The 16,644-nt window shown below is 51.7% G+C and overlaps 7 protein-coding genes across 7 annotated transcripts; 3 read left to right on the plus strand and 4 right to left on the minus strand.

Moving 5' to 3' along the window:
* Window positions 1–225: 225 nt before the first annotated feature.
* On the plus strand, window positions 226–2,448 carry PHATRDRAFT_50171 (predicted protein; the record flags this gene model as incomplete). The annotated part of the gene is made up of 1 exon (XM_002184964.1): window positions 226–2,448. The coding sequence occupies one exon, from the start codon at window positions 226–228 to the stop codon at window positions 2,446–2,448; it is 2,223 nt and encodes a 740-aa protein (XP_002185000.1).
* A 102-nt stretch (window positions 2,449–2,550) lies between these two features.
* On the minus strand, window positions 2,551–4,510 carry PHATRDRAFT_50172 (predicted protein; the record flags this gene model as incomplete). The annotated part of the gene is made up of 1 exon (XM_002185040.1): window positions 2,551–4,510. The coding sequence occupies one exon, from the start codon at window positions 4,508–4,510 to the stop codon at window positions 3,002–3,004; it is 1,509 nt and encodes a 502-aa protein (XP_002185076.1). The 3' UTR covers window positions 2,551–3,001.
* Window positions 4,511–4,695: 185 nt separating this feature from the next.
* Window positions 4,696–5,431, plus strand: PHATRDRAFT_41063 (predicted protein; the record flags this gene model as incomplete). The annotated part of the gene is made up of 2 exons (XM_002184965.1): window positions 4,696–5,180; window positions 5,392–5,431. The coding sequence occupies 2 exons, from the start codon at window positions 4,696–4,698 to the stop codon at window positions 5,429–5,431; spliced, it is 525 nt and encodes a 174-aa protein (XP_002185001.1).
* A 251-nt stretch (window positions 5,432–5,682) lies between these two features.
* Window positions 5,683–6,693, minus strand: PHATRDRAFT_41064 (predicted protein; the record flags this gene model as incomplete). The annotated part of the gene is made up of 1 exon (XM_002185041.1): window positions 5,683–6,693. The coding sequence occupies one exon, from the start codon at window positions 6,691–6,693 to the stop codon at window positions 5,683–5,685; it is 1,011 nt and encodes a 336-aa protein (XP_002185077.1).
* Window positions 6,694–7,100: 407 nt separating this feature from the next.
* Window positions 7,101–10,886, minus strand: PHATRDRAFT_50174 (predicted protein). The gene has a single exon (XM_002185042.1). It carries the CDS (start codon window positions 10,700–10,702, stop codon window positions 7,982–7,984), a length of 2,721 nt encoding a protein of 906 aa, XP_002185078.1. The 5' UTR covers window positions 10,703–10,886; the 3' UTR covers window positions 7,101–7,981.
* Window positions 10,887–11,068: 182 nt separating this feature from the next.
* On the plus strand, window positions 11,069–13,862 carry PHATRDRAFT_50175 (predicted protein; the record flags this gene model as incomplete). The annotated part of the gene is made up of 3 exons (XM_002184966.1): window positions 11,069–11,174; window positions 11,258–11,321; window positions 11,353–13,862. The coding sequence occupies 3 exons, from the start codon at window positions 11,069–11,071 to the stop codon at window positions 13,766–13,768; spliced, it is 2,586 nt and encodes an 861-aa protein (XP_002185002.1). The 3' UTR covers window positions 13,769–13,862.
* Window positions 13,863–13,866: 4 nt separating this feature from the next.
* PHATRDRAFT_16603 (predicted protein) lies at window positions 13,867–15,666 on the minus strand (the record flags this gene model as incomplete). Its single annotated transcript, XM_002185043.1, has 1 exon — window positions 13,867–15,666. A coding segment is annotated over one exon (1,800 nt), but the record flags the coding sequence as incomplete, so codon positions are not given.
* Window positions 15,667–16,644: the final 978 nt, after the last annotated feature.

The following is a 16,644-nucleotide window of genomic DNA, read 5'->3' on the forward strand; positions in this document are numbered from 1 at the left end:
TGGCTCTATTAAGGGTACCGAATACGTTCCCAAATTCTTTCCTAAAGACACAGCCCATTTTGGCGGTTCATAGGCGAACGGTTCGAAAAATTCCGCCCTTCGCGCCGAAAACCTTGGCGGGAGTCTCACACATTAGTCCACCCACAAAGGAACGAGGCAAGTCTTGGCAACGAGAGCACCCGTGGACCTGCTTCTAACTTCGGAACACAAACCGCTTTTCCAAGCATGAAGGATAGTGCATCCTCGGAAAGTTCCAAGGCTACTATCGGCGTTACTCTTAGCAACGCTATACCGAGTGATGCGTCGTCACGAGCCCGTTCCATTCTGGGCTCCATGAAGGAGCACCGGGAAACGTTTTCACGGGTCGTACACCATGGACATTCCAGCCATGGCGATGATTTCCGTATGGCCTCAGCTGTGTCGTTGTCACCCAGTAATCCATTTTCGTCAAAGTCTGAAGATACCATGCTGACGATTGCGCAGCAACTAAACGATTCCTTGAACGATAGGCGGCAGCGACTGTCTCGAGTTTCGGGTATCGATGTCGGTAACAAAACAACTACAGTCGACAGCGCCGCTGGAGAGAACGTGCGTACAGCTCCGACATCCCCAGTGAGTCAACGTTCGGGACACACGGTTGCAACGGAAGAATCCACGGTGGCAACGGGAACTTCGTCACCTGGACAGTCGTCCTTCGATCCGTCGTATGCGACAACCCAGCCTCCCGATTCTCCGACACAACAGCAGCAGAGACTTGGAATAGTTCAGTCTCGGGAACCCGTTGCGATTGCCTCCACTGCGCAATTGCCATCGAACGAGGAAGTTGAGAATCCTGATATTCTAGAGAATGCGGACGTCCACGAGAAACATGGCGGTTCCGACAGCAAGGCAGCTTGTGAATCGGTATCTACCGTCGACGTTAGCTTCGGTCCGGAGACGCAGTTTCGGCATGTTCGCAGCTCCAAGTCGTTTGGTGACAGTGCGCTAGAAAGTCGTAATGCTTCCGTTCCTCGATCCATCATCACAACAAGCTCCTCGTTTGGTCATTTTTCATTTTCATCGTCTCCGTATGTAACGGACAAGACTACATCCAAGCAGGAGACTGATTTGCGTTTCTCTCCTTTGCCCCGGCTGTGTCATATACTTCCTGCGTCTATACCCCCAGTGCCATTGGAGGATCCACTTTGGGCAGCAGTCGATGATTGTGCGTCTCCCTTGCTGCGTGGATCCAATCGAACGAACGACAATTTGGATAACACCGCTGGACAAACGGGCAATATTCAAGGCTCATATGCCACGCTCTACCCTAATCAAATTGAAGCTGATGCTTGTATTGATGAAATACACTCAGCTTCGCAGCGCTTGCAATACGCATCAGATGATGACAATCATCCGGCGCAAGGTGAAGCCGAGTACTCGCAGCAATCGGCAGCCCGAACGTTACGCAGACCACACGAACTCGAAAAGAACGTATGTGATTCGACGTCTCCGGATTACCGAGAATTGCTCAACATTTCAGTCGTTGAAGAGTATGCTGACCGGCGCCGACTTCTCAAAGCCTTGCGTACCGACGACCGTCGACTAAAACAAGCTCCAACGGAGCTCACCGATGCCTCCAACGCTGAAGAAGCAACGTCAAATTCGGATGCGCATGGAATCGGAGGGAGTTCGGAAGAAGACGATCCTTTTAGCAGTGAAGATTCGTCGCTGGATTGTACTACCGACTCCGATACATCGGGTTGGGTCAGTAGTAGCGATTCAATTAACAGCGCGTTATCGACTCGAGTCGGCAAGCGATCAGTCGACTTTTCCTCACGGGAAGGAAAGTGCAGAGCAGAATTGAAAGCGGACTGCGCATCCGCCAACGTTTCGACATCCCTGCTACTATCTTCTAGTAACGACACGGCACAAAAAGTACCGCGGTCGGAACGGTTAATTTGTCAAGGTGGACTGTTCTGGATAGCTTTACGATCCGATTGGGATCAGTCTCATCCTGATCGAATTCAAACACTTCCCAAACCGAGCTCGGCTGACGTTCTTCACCTCTCGTCAGATCTTCGTTGCGGCACGCAAGGATCCATGTATGACCTCTGTCTGAAATCTGGCTTCAACACGAATGCCAAAACATGGGAACCTGTTGATTACGGCACGCAAGGATCTATATATGACCTCTGCCTGAAATCCGGCTTTAGTACGAATGCGAAAGCAACGGAACCTGCTGAAATTCGAGAAGAGCAATTCAACGAAGCACGAGGTGGTCTTTGGTATTTGGCTAGTCGCTCTCCTCTCAGTAGGGACCGTCGGCTAGAGCCATATTCGGTTAAAGGAAAACCTCGGACAAGACCTCACGGCGCAATCAAAATTCAGTCTGACTACAAAACAGATCGAGAGTGTGGAGCGAAAGGCACGCTGCATCTATGCATGACGTTGCAGCTACAGGTGAATTAAGCTAGCAGTTAAAAGTAGCACCATTCACCTTTTCTGGCAAGGCTCAATTCCGCCTAGCGTTGTGTACAAAAGATGCTCAGGCTGAAACTTCATTGCTTCTCCGATGGCAGATACCTATACGGTTCAAAAAACAATCTTATTCGAGTAGGAAGATTGAGATTCGCGAATTCTTTTCGGCTTTGTTTGCGGAGCCTAGTATTTGTACGTCATGGCCTTCTTCGTTGCGTTCCTGTCAAGAGGCAGGTCCTACACAACATAAGCGACCGTTTGGACCGTATACTGATGGCCATCTTGGCCTCTTGTCACAACGTGCGTGAGCGCGTTGAAAGCTTACGGGCATTTGGTTCTTGCCAATCCCCCTCCCCCCCCTCCAATGTTCACATCTTGAACGACAGGGGACCCGCGCTCTGGTTCAGCAGACTCCAATACTCTTTTCCTCTTGCTTTGACTTGATTCGATGCGCAGCATGCAGAAACGAGGGTGGGCGAGTACTGGTAGAACGAGTACTTGTGTACTTTTGTCGCTCGATGCAGGCATTGCACGACGGTACCGCTCACGCCTTCCATGACGTGCCCTCTTTGGAACGCTGTACCATGATTTTCCCCAGAAGTTCGAGCGCCTGTGCCGCACGGAATCGCCCTTCATCGGTACCAATGACGCGTCCCGTCGATCCTACCCACCCATGATCCTGTCGCTGCCAATCACTGGGAGACACGCTTTGGTGTGACGGAAAGAAAAAATAGTCGCCCTGTAGAATCAATTCGCACGCTTCGCGAATTGTCCGATCCAAGTCTAGCTTGCTAATCTTCCAGAGTGCTTCGACTTGGAGCGATTCCAAAAGTGCGGCCCGGGCCTTGTCCTTTTCGTTTTGTTTGATTTCTTCGTCCGTGGGAGCTGTATCTGTTGTTTCTCCTGGTAGTGTCCCCACATCCAGGTCGTCATCAAAATGACAGGTGAGAAAGTTTTGTGATGCCCTACCGCCAGCTTGGGTGGTTGTCGTGGATGACTTCGCGCTTTTCGACAGGTGTTCCGTCACGACGACTCGTCCACTCGCCACGGCTGCGGTGAACAGATGCTTGGCACTGCGGTATCCATCGCGTACCGCGTCGGGAAGGGCCGGTGACGGCAGGCTACGGAGGGATGCACCACCGGATACATTGGTCGTCCGGGGTCCTTTCCGGAGCGTTTTGCGTGCCGTGTAACAATAGGCTCGACCCACGCAACGGAGGATCTGCGATCCCAAAGGCAACGATTTCACAGCGTCGCATTCTTCCGTCCACACGGTAGTCAAGGTCGTGGCGTCGACGGCATTTTCGACAAAGGGTCGTATACGCTCCAGAATATGGGATGCTAGATAGTACACTCGCGCTTGGTGATGCTGTCGTCGGATTTCCGCATCCGTCGTACCACCAATGCTATTGGCCGGGAATGCCGGCGTTTCCCGAGCGTATCCCACGAGACGGAGGAGATCGTCCAAGGCTGGATCGTGGCTGTGACGACCGTTTCCCACACCACCGTGTCCCGTGAGTAAGAGCACGGCGTGCGACGCATCCAAGAGTCCGTAACGGTGATACGGTAACCGCGTAGCATCGTCTTTGAGGACTTCGTAGGCGTGACGGATGTTCTCCAAGCGGTCTACGTTGCTTGTATGTACGGTCGAGCCGGTTTGCTTGTCGGGATGCAGGGTCCGACTCAATCGCCGATACGCACGCGTAATTTCGTGCGCCGTGGCGTTTGGACAGACTTGGAGCGTATTGTACAAAGTGCGATCGTGCGGAGGCTGTTTCACGTAAAGACTGTGCATTTGTAGTAGCGTTGAGGAGGCTTCCGGGAGTTTGACGAAACTCCGGGACGACGAGAAGGGCCGGGGCGCCGCCCGTACGGCCGATAATCCCCCAAGGATGCCCAGCGCGTCCCACCAGGACCTTCCAATCGATAGCAGACCCAAGGCAATACTGTAAGGTAGTAGCAGTGATCGCGACTTCATACTTTCTCGTATGCCATGAAAGAGGCAGCAGCAGACGGGGGTATACTGACTGTGATTGGGGACGAGGACTGCCATTCCGGAACGAAGTGGGGACGGGAGAGAGAGCCTGTGTTCTGTGACTCTCCTCGACGAACCCGATACGTGTCGGGTTTTCCTAATCCTCCGGGTTCAAAAGACACGTTGACTGTGAGACATTTCGGTTACGATCCCGGTATATCCCGAAGAATTTCGCGAATTATAGATCGGCACTTTGAGACACAATGAGAATGCGCACAGTCCAGTCCCTACCCGTGGCATTGTGTTCTAGGTCCGCCATTCCTTTCTTCTCCGCACTAATGTCAGCCTTGCACGGAACCATGGCGACGACGCAACCCTCGTTAGAGGATCGGCTTTTGCCTTTGGCTGCCGGTTGGCAGCGACTCTTTCTCTTGCGACACGGGGAAACCGACTGGAACGCCCAGGGCAAAATTCAGGGCGGGGGCTTCGACATTGCTCTCAACAGCAACGGTCAGGCCCAGGCTGTCGCAACGGCCCAGCTGTTGCGGAAGTTCTCGTTCGCCGTCGTGGCTTCGTCACCGTTGCAACGGGCCTCGGCGACGGCGGACCTTCTGTACCAAGCACTCTCCCAGTCCACTCGGCCAGCCGAGCTAACGAATCCATCACCGCAAATGTGCAGAGTCGTCGACCCTGGGTTGGGAGAAATGTGTTTTGGTGAATTGGAGGGTCTCGTGATCCGGGGACCACAGTCAACCGCATCTACGAAAGCAAGGTTTGCCCAACAATCAGCCGCCCTGCGTAGGGATCGGACATTGCCCTGGCCGGGACCGGGTGGTGAAAGTATCCACGATGTCGAATTACGTGCCACAAGGGCGATCGCGAATATATGGAAGGATCATCCCGACGCGACTCAAATTCTTATTGTAGCGCACGGACGCACCAACAAGATTTTACTGCAGTCCTTGCTCCGCCTCAGTGACGAAGACTACGACGAGCTAAGCCAAGGCAACACTTGTGTAAATGTATTGGATCGGAGTCCTCAAGGAGTGCACGAATCGAGACTACTCAACTATATGGAACACATAGACAGCGAGTCTGCCAAGAATGCACCGTCGTAGCTGCAAGACGAGTTTATTGGCGCTCGCTGGCTGGCTGCTTACAGAATTGTGTCAAGTAGTTACTACCGTATCGGTAGGAACGCTCCACCACTCCATAGGTGTACATCTTTTCGGTTTATAGTCTCGTATTTTCTAGTTTACGATACAGGTAGCGTCTAACCGTTGCAGCCGCGCTTGTGCCTCCTTCATGTTGACCGAAACGGTACGGACGTTTCCCACCAACTGCACAAGACCCGCCTTGGCCCCCGGCGGCTTGACAATATCGCGACACCGCGTCAGAGATACCTTAATGACGGATCCGTTGCATTTGGATTGGCGAGCGGCCAAGGCTGCCGCGTCCTGGACGACCTGTTCGTCAAGATTCTGGTCGTGGCATCGAATCACAATGTGGCTTCCGGGACACCCCGACGCGTGCATCCACCAATCGGCACCGTCACGATGTTCCGGCGACATTGTTAGCTCGTCATTATCTTCGGCTTGCTTGCCAACTCGAATTTCAACCTGTTGAGCGGAAAAGTAGCGTCGATAGGGTTTGCGCGACGACTCGGTGACTCGCGGACCTTTTTGCTTTTTAAGAGGCCGTGGTTGTGGTACCGGCGGCTCGTCATTGACGCCTAGTTCTCGCACCAGCTCCACTACTTCAGCCGAAAGAGTCCGATGTGTGCCCTTCTTCTCCGCCGCCAGCGCTTGTTCGAGCACGTTTAATTTGTGCAGACGCGCCCTTAATTCGTCCAATTCGACAGTCAGGGCATCCACATCGGGACACTTTTCCAAATCCGACAAGCTCGCGTTTTTGTCCGCCATCAGTTGGTCTAATTGCATCTGAGCTTGCGATACGCGTTGACTGCTTTTGCCGATTTTTTTGTGACAGCGCAGTATCAAACGTTGGACTTCCTTTTTCAAGCCCGTGACGTTCCAGGTACTGTCCACCGTCTTTTCGTTCCAGGCCGTTTCGTCATCCTCAACGGCTGACATGAACACTTTGAAAAAAGGTCGGCGTGTAGTGAGACGCACTCCTGTACCGGGACCAAAGGTTGGTCGCCGAGCGAGGAAAGGCGCACATCGAGGGATGGACACGGCTCGTGAAAAGGCGGCGACGGTCCCCGACATTCGCAATCGAGCAGTCGCGAGAAAAATCGACATGATAGCGAAAATCCGGCAGTTACTCGTTTTCATGGCAGGTGTGAAGAAAAGTACATAAAACGGGGTGTTCTAAAAGAGAGATGACTTCCAGTCCGTAAGGCTCTCTAGGCCATGGTCGTCTCATCCCCAACTCTGACTATGAGAGAATTCATAAAATGAAGGTCACATTGACTTCGGGTGTGAGACCGACGGACTGACGTTTGAAAACCCCAATGTAGTACAGTCACCTAAATCAGAAAAAGTGTCATCTAGATTGAGTCGTGATGAGTCTGTACGCCCATCATGCAGCATTGTTCGCTGGGGTTCGCTTCTCTTTGCCACGACACAACAAAATCCGGTAACAGTCAAAACCGTCGAAACGCACAAAACGCCACGAGGTACTTCGAGCCTTGGCAACTAGCAACTAGCAAGAAGATACCACATCCAACAGCCGCCGCACACCGACAAGGCACCGAACAAGAGGGACCCCACCACACTGCACCATGACCGAAACGAAGACATCAGTATACGACCAAGGCCACGAAGAGGACGAAGCTCCTTTGGTGCAAGCTCACCCCGCACCGGTGGATATACTAAGTTTGGACGCAACCATCATCGACGATGAGGATCAGGATGCGTCTTCCCTACCGAGTGACCCAACGATGCACGAATACGACGACGATATTCCCCTTTTCCCAACTGAAGAAGAATTGAGGAAGGAGGAAACTGTTGTCGGAGCTGGGGTCGCTTCGGGGGTATTCGGACTGTACGTTTTATTTGATGATGATGCGACACAATATCTTGAACAACCTTATCGTGATTCCTCACCCTCGATTCTATTTTCCGTTCTCCTACAGACTGTTAGGCGGACCGCTCTTCGGCTTGTTGTTGGGCCTAGGGGCGGCCTATGCCTGTAATAAGCCCGGCGCGGCGGGTGATACGGCAAGAGCCGTCGGTGAAATCGCCTTGGAAGCCCGTTCCAAAGCTCGACGAATCGACGAAGAACATCACATTGTGGACCGATCCAAAGTTGTTGTTCAAGAAACTTGGGAAAAGGCACAACAGATTGATCAAACACACGGTATTTTAGAGAAGACCAAGCAAACCTTCGTTTACGGCTGGACGGTGACAGCTGACTTTGTGAAACGGCACAATCTAGTCGAACGCGGGGTCAACAATGTCGGCAAAGCGGTCTTTTGGGTGGCCGAGAAGGTTGCCAGTAAGCTGGAAGGCCATCCACAAGACCAGAGCCAAGAGGAAAGTCCAAGTACGAATTAGATCAAGACTTCCGTTTTTATTTTTAATTGCGTTATTTTTTCCGAATCACACTCAGCCCGTCTCGTATGGGTAGTACTAATACCTCTACCCGTGGATCCCTTACAATTTCGCTGTTGAAGCGGTGCATTTTGTTTGCCAGTTTTCGGGCTCGGCGATTCTTCCGTCGCTCCAGCTCTTCCGTCGTTTCGTCTTCCACCATGGAGGCAAAATGCCCAGCAGAAGCTTCTAGTACCAATCCCTTCCAAAGGACATTGTCGACCACTATGAAACCGCCTTTTTTCAAAACACGATCACTGGACAAGCAAGCTTCCGTATATTCCAAAAGCCGCGTTTTGTCGGCATCTACAAAGACCAAGTCGAAAGGGGCTGGCTGAACATCGCCTCTACCCGCTGCCATCTCTTCCATGGTAGCCAATGCATCGGTAACGTGGAACAGTTCGCATCCCACCGTGCCTCCGTCATACTCTAGTCTGACAAATTTCTTGATATTGGACGGAATCCTGTCTAGTCCACCATTTCGTAGAGCACATAAGGCTTCGGAGGCTTCTTCACCATGCCCGCTTCCTGCCAGAATTTTCATCTGTGCTACCGCTACGTCAAAAGCGCGTTGATCCCTTTCCATACTCATAACAAAAGCACCACTCTCACGGTTGCCACGTGTCATCCCTATAACATTGGCAGCGTTTGAGGCTCCTTCCAAAAGACAAGCGGTTGCGTATCCTGTAAAAGTCCCCAGTTCCAGAACGCGACCCTCACGTGACATGGAAGCCAGTTGCGCTAAGAGACGCCCTTGTGACGCCCCTGAGACCATATGCGATCCAGTCGGAATGAGCGCCTTTGTATTGAATTCAAGTTCGCGATATATTGATGGAGTTGGAGACGAATGACCCATACTGTAGTCGTCCAAAGAGCTGTAGACGATCGAGTCCGTCTTACTTTCCAAAGCTACACCTGAGGATACCAATCCACGCCGAGGACTCATCAAACCGTTGAGCACTCTATTGCGACAAGCATCTGAGCATGTGCCATGGAAGGCAGTTTTGCAGTCCTGACACTGAATCATTCGTTGATGGCAATTGTCGTTGAGGCAGTTGCTCACGAGTGATGTCTCGGCTGCACAAGTTATGCAGCTCCCCAACGTATCATCTGTAATTGCGCGTCCCAATCTTCCGTCAAACACAAAATTGGTTCCTTTGAACATCGGTTCTTCTTCCTTGGCCTCCTCGCTAAGCTTTCGATCGTAGGCAATAATTCCCCCAGCCAATCGTGACACATTCGTGAAGCCCATTTCCTGTGTTACGTACGCCCCAACTTTGACGCAACGGATTCCGCCGGTGCAGTACATCATAATGGGGGCATCCTTGGGCGTCCTCGCCAAACGGTCCTTGAGCACCTCCCAAGTTTCTCGAAATGATTCCGTCTCCAGAGGTTCGGCTCCTTCGAATCGTCCCACACTCGTTTCGTATGTATTTCGACAATCAATAATCAGGGGAGCGAATTCTTCCCTGCCCTCCTCACGCAGAGTCTTGGCTTCTTTGACCTTTTCATGCCATTCCATGGGAGGCATGTCGTATCCAGCTGACTGCCAGTCGAGAGACTGATCAAGCCCATCTGCCACAATCTGATTGCGGACTCGAACATGCAGGTTACGGAATGGAGGTGCCGGCTTTCCGTTGACAGGAACACCGGCCGTCGCAAAATCCTCCACAGTCAAAGGTTTTGGATCGATATTGATACCGTTCTCCATATACGTTCCGAGCTCTCGTATTTCACGGCAGCAGGTACGAAATTGCTCTAGGACATTGGTTGGGACACTCATTTGGGCATTTACGCCTTCTTGTGCAACGTAGACTCGTCCAAGTGCGTGAAAAGGTTTCCAAAGTTTCCGCAACGTTTGGGCAAAGTCTTCTGGATCCGCAATTCCCTCCGGCGGGAAGGCGTAAAAGCTTAGCATTGTCATGGATTTGCTCTGATTGGGATCCGGCATGCTCTGCAGATACGCTGGAGGCCGCGGGGGTAAGGGTGCGTTGGGGTCACGGCGCACGTGGATGACAATGGCCGGTCGCTTCAGCAAGTGTCGTTTTTCCGCAAAGAGCTCATCGGCTACCCGGAAAGTCCGCGCCACATCCTCGTCTGTGGTAACGTCCCAAAACCCATCGGTCGCGTTTTCGGCGGAACTAATGATCGTGCCGTCTTCTTCGATGACGGGAAATCCCGCCGACAATATAAAGGACGATTTTCGTAGGGCTCGGAAGAATGAGTGTAGCTCAAACTTGAGAGCATTTAAGGAAGTGACCACCGCCGATTCTTGTTCGACAAAGACGCGTCCACGTTTTTCCCGTCCCGATAGCTTGAGCTCTTGTCGGAGTTCGTCACATACCGAAACCTTAATGGCGTACAAGATGGGGACGGTGTGACTATCCGTAGTGTTGTATAGAAGTCGTTTGAGCCGTTGATTGCGTTCGTTAGATTGCTGTACTGCCCGACCACGGGCATCCTTTTTGGCACGGAATGTCGCCAACCGTTGTTCCACCAGTTCCAGATTGGTCGGGACTCCCTGCACACGCAACGTTGATGCCATGAGCGGTGGTCCGGAAGAACCCCAACCACTGGCCGAATACGTTCTCGAAGCCGTTCGTCGGACAATAAATGATGGTGTAGAGATACTTCTCCGACCGCTCACAAGCGAGCACCGATAAGATAGTGGCAGCATGAATAAGACTAGCTGTATGAGTAGCCTTTCCAAGTTCATGATTTTTCTGCTCGAGGAGAGAGACAACGATTGTTTCAAGCGTAAAGCCAACGAACGGTGCGCGGCTCAAACTTGGGGACCAGGGCGAGCAACTCTCTATCTAGTGTGTGTGTTGACCTTGGTGAGTGTTGGCTTTGGTGAGCGTTGCCTTTGGTCTATTTTTTCAGTGACTGTCAGATTTTCAAAATTGTTTTTTTTTGCGGTTATGTCAAAGATGGTTTGGTTGGCCTTGTCGGACTGACTGTGAACTATAGATAAAGGTACCGATATCACCACCCACCATTGTCGGATAGTTGGGGGCTGTGCTTTTTGCGTTCGCTTCCCACGTTTTGCAACGGGATTTGACAAACGAAGGGGTCACGAATCATGTCCAATCGACCGCCTTTCCGCTTGGCGGACAGACCGTCGCGTCATATCTCGGGTGTCTTCGACAGCCCTCCACCGAACGAAGCCATCTGGAAGAAATTCTCACGTACCCGCCGTTACGTTTGCCCCATGCCTTCCAAGTATTACCTGTAAACACGGCAACGGTAAGTTCCTCCTCCCCGATCACAGCTGCAACCCAATCACCGGAACAAGCAACGACAATTCTCGCTTTCCCTTGCTTGCGATTGGTCAAGTGAGTGCGGCAGACTCAGCTCTTTTCCTAGCGTGCGTATTGTTACGTTTCGACCTCTGGTGGGCACGCTTGTCTGCGCTCGCTACACGATGCGTTGGTCTTCCGCGTACGCTACCGCCATTGCGATGGGAGTATGGACCTCCCATCTATATTCGATCGCTGCCTTTGTGCCGTCATCTGTGCGTTCCGCTTCATCAACCTCGGCTCTTCGCGTTGGAAACCTTGGTTGGGACAACGAGAACTTCCTCGAGTCGCTCGGTAACGGGGACGAAGCGGTGAACGAGGCGAATGAGCGCTACTACGCACAGTCGCGTTTCGGACATCCCGACGAATGGGACAAGGACCAGGAAGAATCCCCTACCCCGAAAGCTCCGAATGCGAAGAACGGGACAATGGGTGCGGAGCTTACGGAGGAAATGAAAGCCAAAGTCAAGGCATCGCATACTCCGGAAGAAGAGGCGTCGCAGGGCGGGAAAATGTTCCGCGAACTCTTGAAAAAGGCGCAAGACGGTACGTCGTTGAAACCTCCGCCCCAACCTCCCGTGGTGCCGCAGTCTCCGGTGGCGAGTACACCATCGGATACGTCGCAGCTTTCGGTCGAACAACAAGCCGCACTCTTTCGGCAAATGATGCAGCAACAGCAACAATCACCGCCCCCGCCTCCGGTGGCTCCAGCCTACACCTCACCACCGAATTACAGTACCATGCCGGCCGCGCGGCAACCGATTGGGAATGATGTCGCTGCGGATGGACGGCGAATTGGTCGTAACCGCGACGCGGACGCCATTGTGAACTCGGCGGACGTTTATTTTGCCCAACTCAAGCGCGATTCCACTATTCGTAACGACGCCCGTCTCACCGGCGATGCGGACAAGGCCAACCAAGTATTCGTCGACCCTTCTATTCGGGAGATTCAAATGCACACCAATCCTTACATGGAAGAAGCACGCGCCAAGGAAAAGGCCATGCTCGAAACCTCTGTGGACGAAATACTTGATCCGCGTATGTTCGCGGCCCCTCCGCCCAAGCCGAAATCGTATTCCGGAGTCTCGTACAAGGAAAAGTTGGAAAGGAAACGGGCGCAAATAAATACCTCCAGCGGTACGAACTCGGACGTTTCTGCGGAAACCAAAGCCTCCACGTCGACACAGTCACCGGTGCAACCAGCCAAGAAAGAAGACACCCCGCCGAAAGACCCCGAAATTATACCGACGCCTAGTCAGCCTGTCGCTACCGAATCAGCCAAAGACACGTGGGCCGAGAAGCTCGTGACACCTTCCAGTACGAGCATGTCTGCTTCCCGAACGACCGCGGACACCGTATCTCGTCCGGCTGCTGGCTCGGACGCCATGCGTGCCGATCTGCGTACCGTCATGGGATTGTTGTGCAAGCATCGGGGCGGTCCAGGGTTCGGTGTTGGGCGCATAATCGGCGCCGAAAGGGCACGATTCGAATCATTGGTCCAAGCCGTGACTGGTACCCTGCGAGAAGAAGCTTTGCTGTATCCTGATTCCGAATTGGACGGAGAGGGTATTGACTTGCAAATTGCCAAGCAAAATGCTCCGACCTTAGCAGTGTCATCGCTGCCGACGCCAGCTTCTGATTCGGTGGCTGCTTCTTCGTCTTCCGTGAATGTGGATGGCATGATTGCCTGTATTGAAGGAGCTATACTTATGTACAAGAACAGTCCTCCGGAACTCCTCGAGTCCGTATTGGTGACATTGCGGGCGGCGTTACTGTCAGCAGTCAATACCTGCAACATCGTTGTGGGCGACTCTGCTCCAACGCCTACCGTGCCTTCCAGCGACTCCTCCGTTCAATCAAACCCGGCTCGAATTCAGTCCATGGTGGCATGTATGGAAGGCGCCATTGTTATGTACAAGAATAGTCCGGCCGACATTCAATCAAGTGTTTTGATCACCTTACGTGCAGCATTGCTGGCTGCTGTAAATACGTGCAACACTATCTTGGCAGAAAAAGAGATTGAAAATGTACAGGCCTACCAGGCGGCCGCCACAAGCGCTGGCGTCACGGCCGAACCCAAATCCAAAACCAAGCCCGAGTTTTACAACGTTGTGTCTTCGAACGAAGCAGGAGATACAGAAGCTACGCCAGCGGAATCTGCGTCGGCGCCGCTAAAGATGTCGTATTCGGGGAACGATCCAAATTCAATAATGATGAAGGCTGTGTTTGAGAAATTAAGTGCGGCAGTGGGGAGCGGAAAGATGGGATTGCGCGAAGACCTGAAACCTGAGGAAGCCTCGTCTCTCGCCGACGATATTGCCGACATGCGAGTTTTATTAGTAGACGAGCTTGACAATGGAATTCCCGAGAGCAACGGGGGAAATACAGAAATGCCAAATACCTCCGAAGACTCGTCATCTAAGTACCAGCAAATGCTAGCCAAAGCACGAGCAGACAAAACAGCGAAAAAGAAGGACGAATAGGTACCAATACATGAACGATTTGTGAACGGTTCAAAGTCGAACCGTGCGGCACTAGCTAAAAACGCAGTAAATTAAAACTTGTACCGAGACTTTTATTTTCATATAATGTTGAATACCTTCTTCAGCTTCACGACCAACCGCCAATCTTCGTTTTCAAGCTGCTCCTTGAAGTGGGCCTTGAGTGCATCGATAGAAGCTCGAGTTAAAGATGAGTATAGGCTGTGCGAGGAGTCGAACTGACGCCCATACGTGATCGTTGGATTACTTTCGTTCACGATCTTGATGGCAACCGATAGACCTTTCCGTGCTGTCTCTTGTTCGCGTCCGTTCATCTCAATCGATGTTACCTTTCCGATATGTAAGCCTCCCAGCGCTGGGACACAAAGCGGCGTACCAACCTTCAAAATTCCTTCGACAATTTCCACACCGACAATGATGGGATCTTTTTGATTGAAAACATGCTGGGGTAAAACACGAATTATACTTGGGAAAACAGCGACAGCAGTGGCCTCTTCCCGTTTCCTTTGGTTGAGTTCATCCATAAATCGGGTGAATTGATCGAATAAGTGATAGATGATATCAGCTGTCATGATGCGAACTCCCATATCTTCGGCATGCTCGCGGGCCTCGCGCTCAATATCGACATCAAACGCCAAAATAGTGGCAAATTCGGGGTGACCCTTTTCGTTCATGATTGAAATTTTTGTCACATCACGCTTGTGAATCCTGCCAATTCCAATAGCACTGACAGGAATAGGGGGCTTTGTTTCTTCACGAAGGAATTGCAAAAGAGCTTCGAGTGCTCCCAATGTTGAGGCCTGTACAAGCACCCCAACCTTGTCCGTACTCAGCTTGTCTTCCAGCTTTGTAAGGTCGGACATAACCTCGGCTTTGATGTCCTCCTCTTCATCACCGGGTCCAACAACCATTACCGGTGTACCGGCCATTACTTTCTCAAGATTGTTGCCAATGAGTTTCACCCCAAGCGCTCCCTTAACCTCCTTGTGATGGATGTATTCCGATTTGATACGCATTTCGCGACTAGGCGGTGGTGTCAAAAGACCGCGGATCTCAGTCACAATAGGGCCGTCCAGTGTACAGAAAACGGCACGATCACCTTCGCGCAAAAATCCGTTCACAACAAGGACATCAACAGTCATCCCAAGGCCGTCAATAGCTTTGACCTCCAACACCGTACATTGCAAGTTTGCATGCCACATGATCTGATCAGTTATCTTGCGCTGAGCCATCTGGCAAAGCAACAAGAGAACGTCTTGAATACCTTCTCCCGTTACCGCTGAGGTGGGAACAAGTGGAATAAAATCCGAATTGGTCCAATCATCGTCACCCATTTCCCAATATAGATTCGAGTTGACACCCTGTTCTTGAAGCTGAACCTTAGCGTCCGTGGCACGGCTTCGGAATTCGGACATTGTGCTGTCGTCCTGAAGTTTCAATGCATCGCGGATCGGTGAGTCCTTCATAGTTTTCCAGCCGTAACACCGATCGACTTTGTTCAAGGCAACCACAAAAGGAACGCCTCTCTTTCGAAGCATAGTCAGACTCTCAATCGTCTGCTGCTCTAAACCGTGCATTAGATCGACAACAAGAATAGCGACGTCACAAAGGGAAGAACCGCGGGAACGAAGGTTTGTAAAGGACTCATGACCGGGCGTATCAATCACTAGCATACCAGGCACTTTGAGCTCTACATTTTCCGTAGCATTCAGTTTTGATACTTGTTGTTCAAGAGTTTTCTTTTCGAAGTAAGTTGCGCCAATTTGCTGTGTAATCCCTCCCGCCTCACCTTCCTGTACATTGGTCTTGCGGATCTTATCCAGTAACTTCGTTTTCCCGGTGTCTACGTGTCCCATGATGACAACAATAGGACACCGCAAGTCGTCCGGAGAACGAGCGGCCAGGTTTATTTTCTCCTGTTCCAAGCGCTTGCGCTTTCCCTCATCTCGAAGTTGGGCTTTGATAGCATCTTTGCGATCCATTTCAGCTCTTTCGACTTCCATTTGTTCACGTTTTTCCGCTTCAACCTTGTCACGTTCTGCCCGTAGAATGCCAAGTTGGCGAAGACGTTCGGCTTCCTTTTTCTTCTCAAGCTCAATCAGATCCACGTCCTCATCGTGCGCTGTAACCTTTTCGAGACGTTTGGTCAAATCGCCAAATTTATCTTCGCCGTCGGGATCGCTAGCATCCCATTCATCACCAGAGCTAGCGTTTTCTTCCCAGTCGTCGTCAGAATCTCCTTTTTCTTCCGTTTCGTCTTTCTTTTCTTCAGCTTTTGCTTCTTCGACCGGTGCCGATTCGTCCTCTTGTTCATCTTCTTCCTGCTTCTCAGGATGGGATGAATCCGCCTCGGCAGTAGTTGATTGTGACGTCTGGTGAGACTTTGCTTTGCCTCGCTTCTTCTTGGTATTGTCGTACACCGGTGGTGCCTTTTGCTTCACTTCGTCCTCAGCGTCGGTAGGCAACATTCCTGCTGCACGCATAGCTTCCAAACGCTGCTCTGCCAAGCGCTGTTTGGCTTTTTGAGCCTTGGTCATGTAAGTACCTTCGCGCTTTTGGCGCTCGATCTTTTCTCTTTGCTTGGCCTTTTTACGTTCGCGTTCTTCCTCGCGCTCTTTGAGTTCTGCCTCTTCCTTGGCTTCCAATTCGGCGATTCGGGCTTGCTCCGCTTCTTCGGCAACACGGATTCGCTCTTCCTCTTCGCGCTGTTTCTGTATGCGCTCTTGCACAAGACGGCCGCGGGCGGAGATCTAGAAAATTTGATTTATAAGCATAAACTCCAAATTCGATGATGGAGCGCAATGGACATGGCTCTTATCCTTACCTTCTCTTCTGGTTTTGCGTCCGCGTCCCCTCCA

Source organism: Phaeodactylum tricornutum, chromosome 27 (assembly GCF_000150955.2).
Source record: "Phaeodactylum tricornutum CCAP 1055/1 chromosome 27, whole genome shotgun sequence".
Lineage (NCBI taxonomy): Eukaryota > Bacillariophyta > Bacillariophyceae > Surirellales > Neidiaceae > Phaeodactylum > Phaeodactylum tricornutum.

What these genes read in the sequence shown, in the direction of transcription:
- PHATRDRAFT_50174 (XM_002185042.1), bottom strand. Translation starts at nt 10,702, where the DNA reads ATGAACTTGGAAAGGCTACTCATACAGCTAGTCTTATTCATGCTGCCA.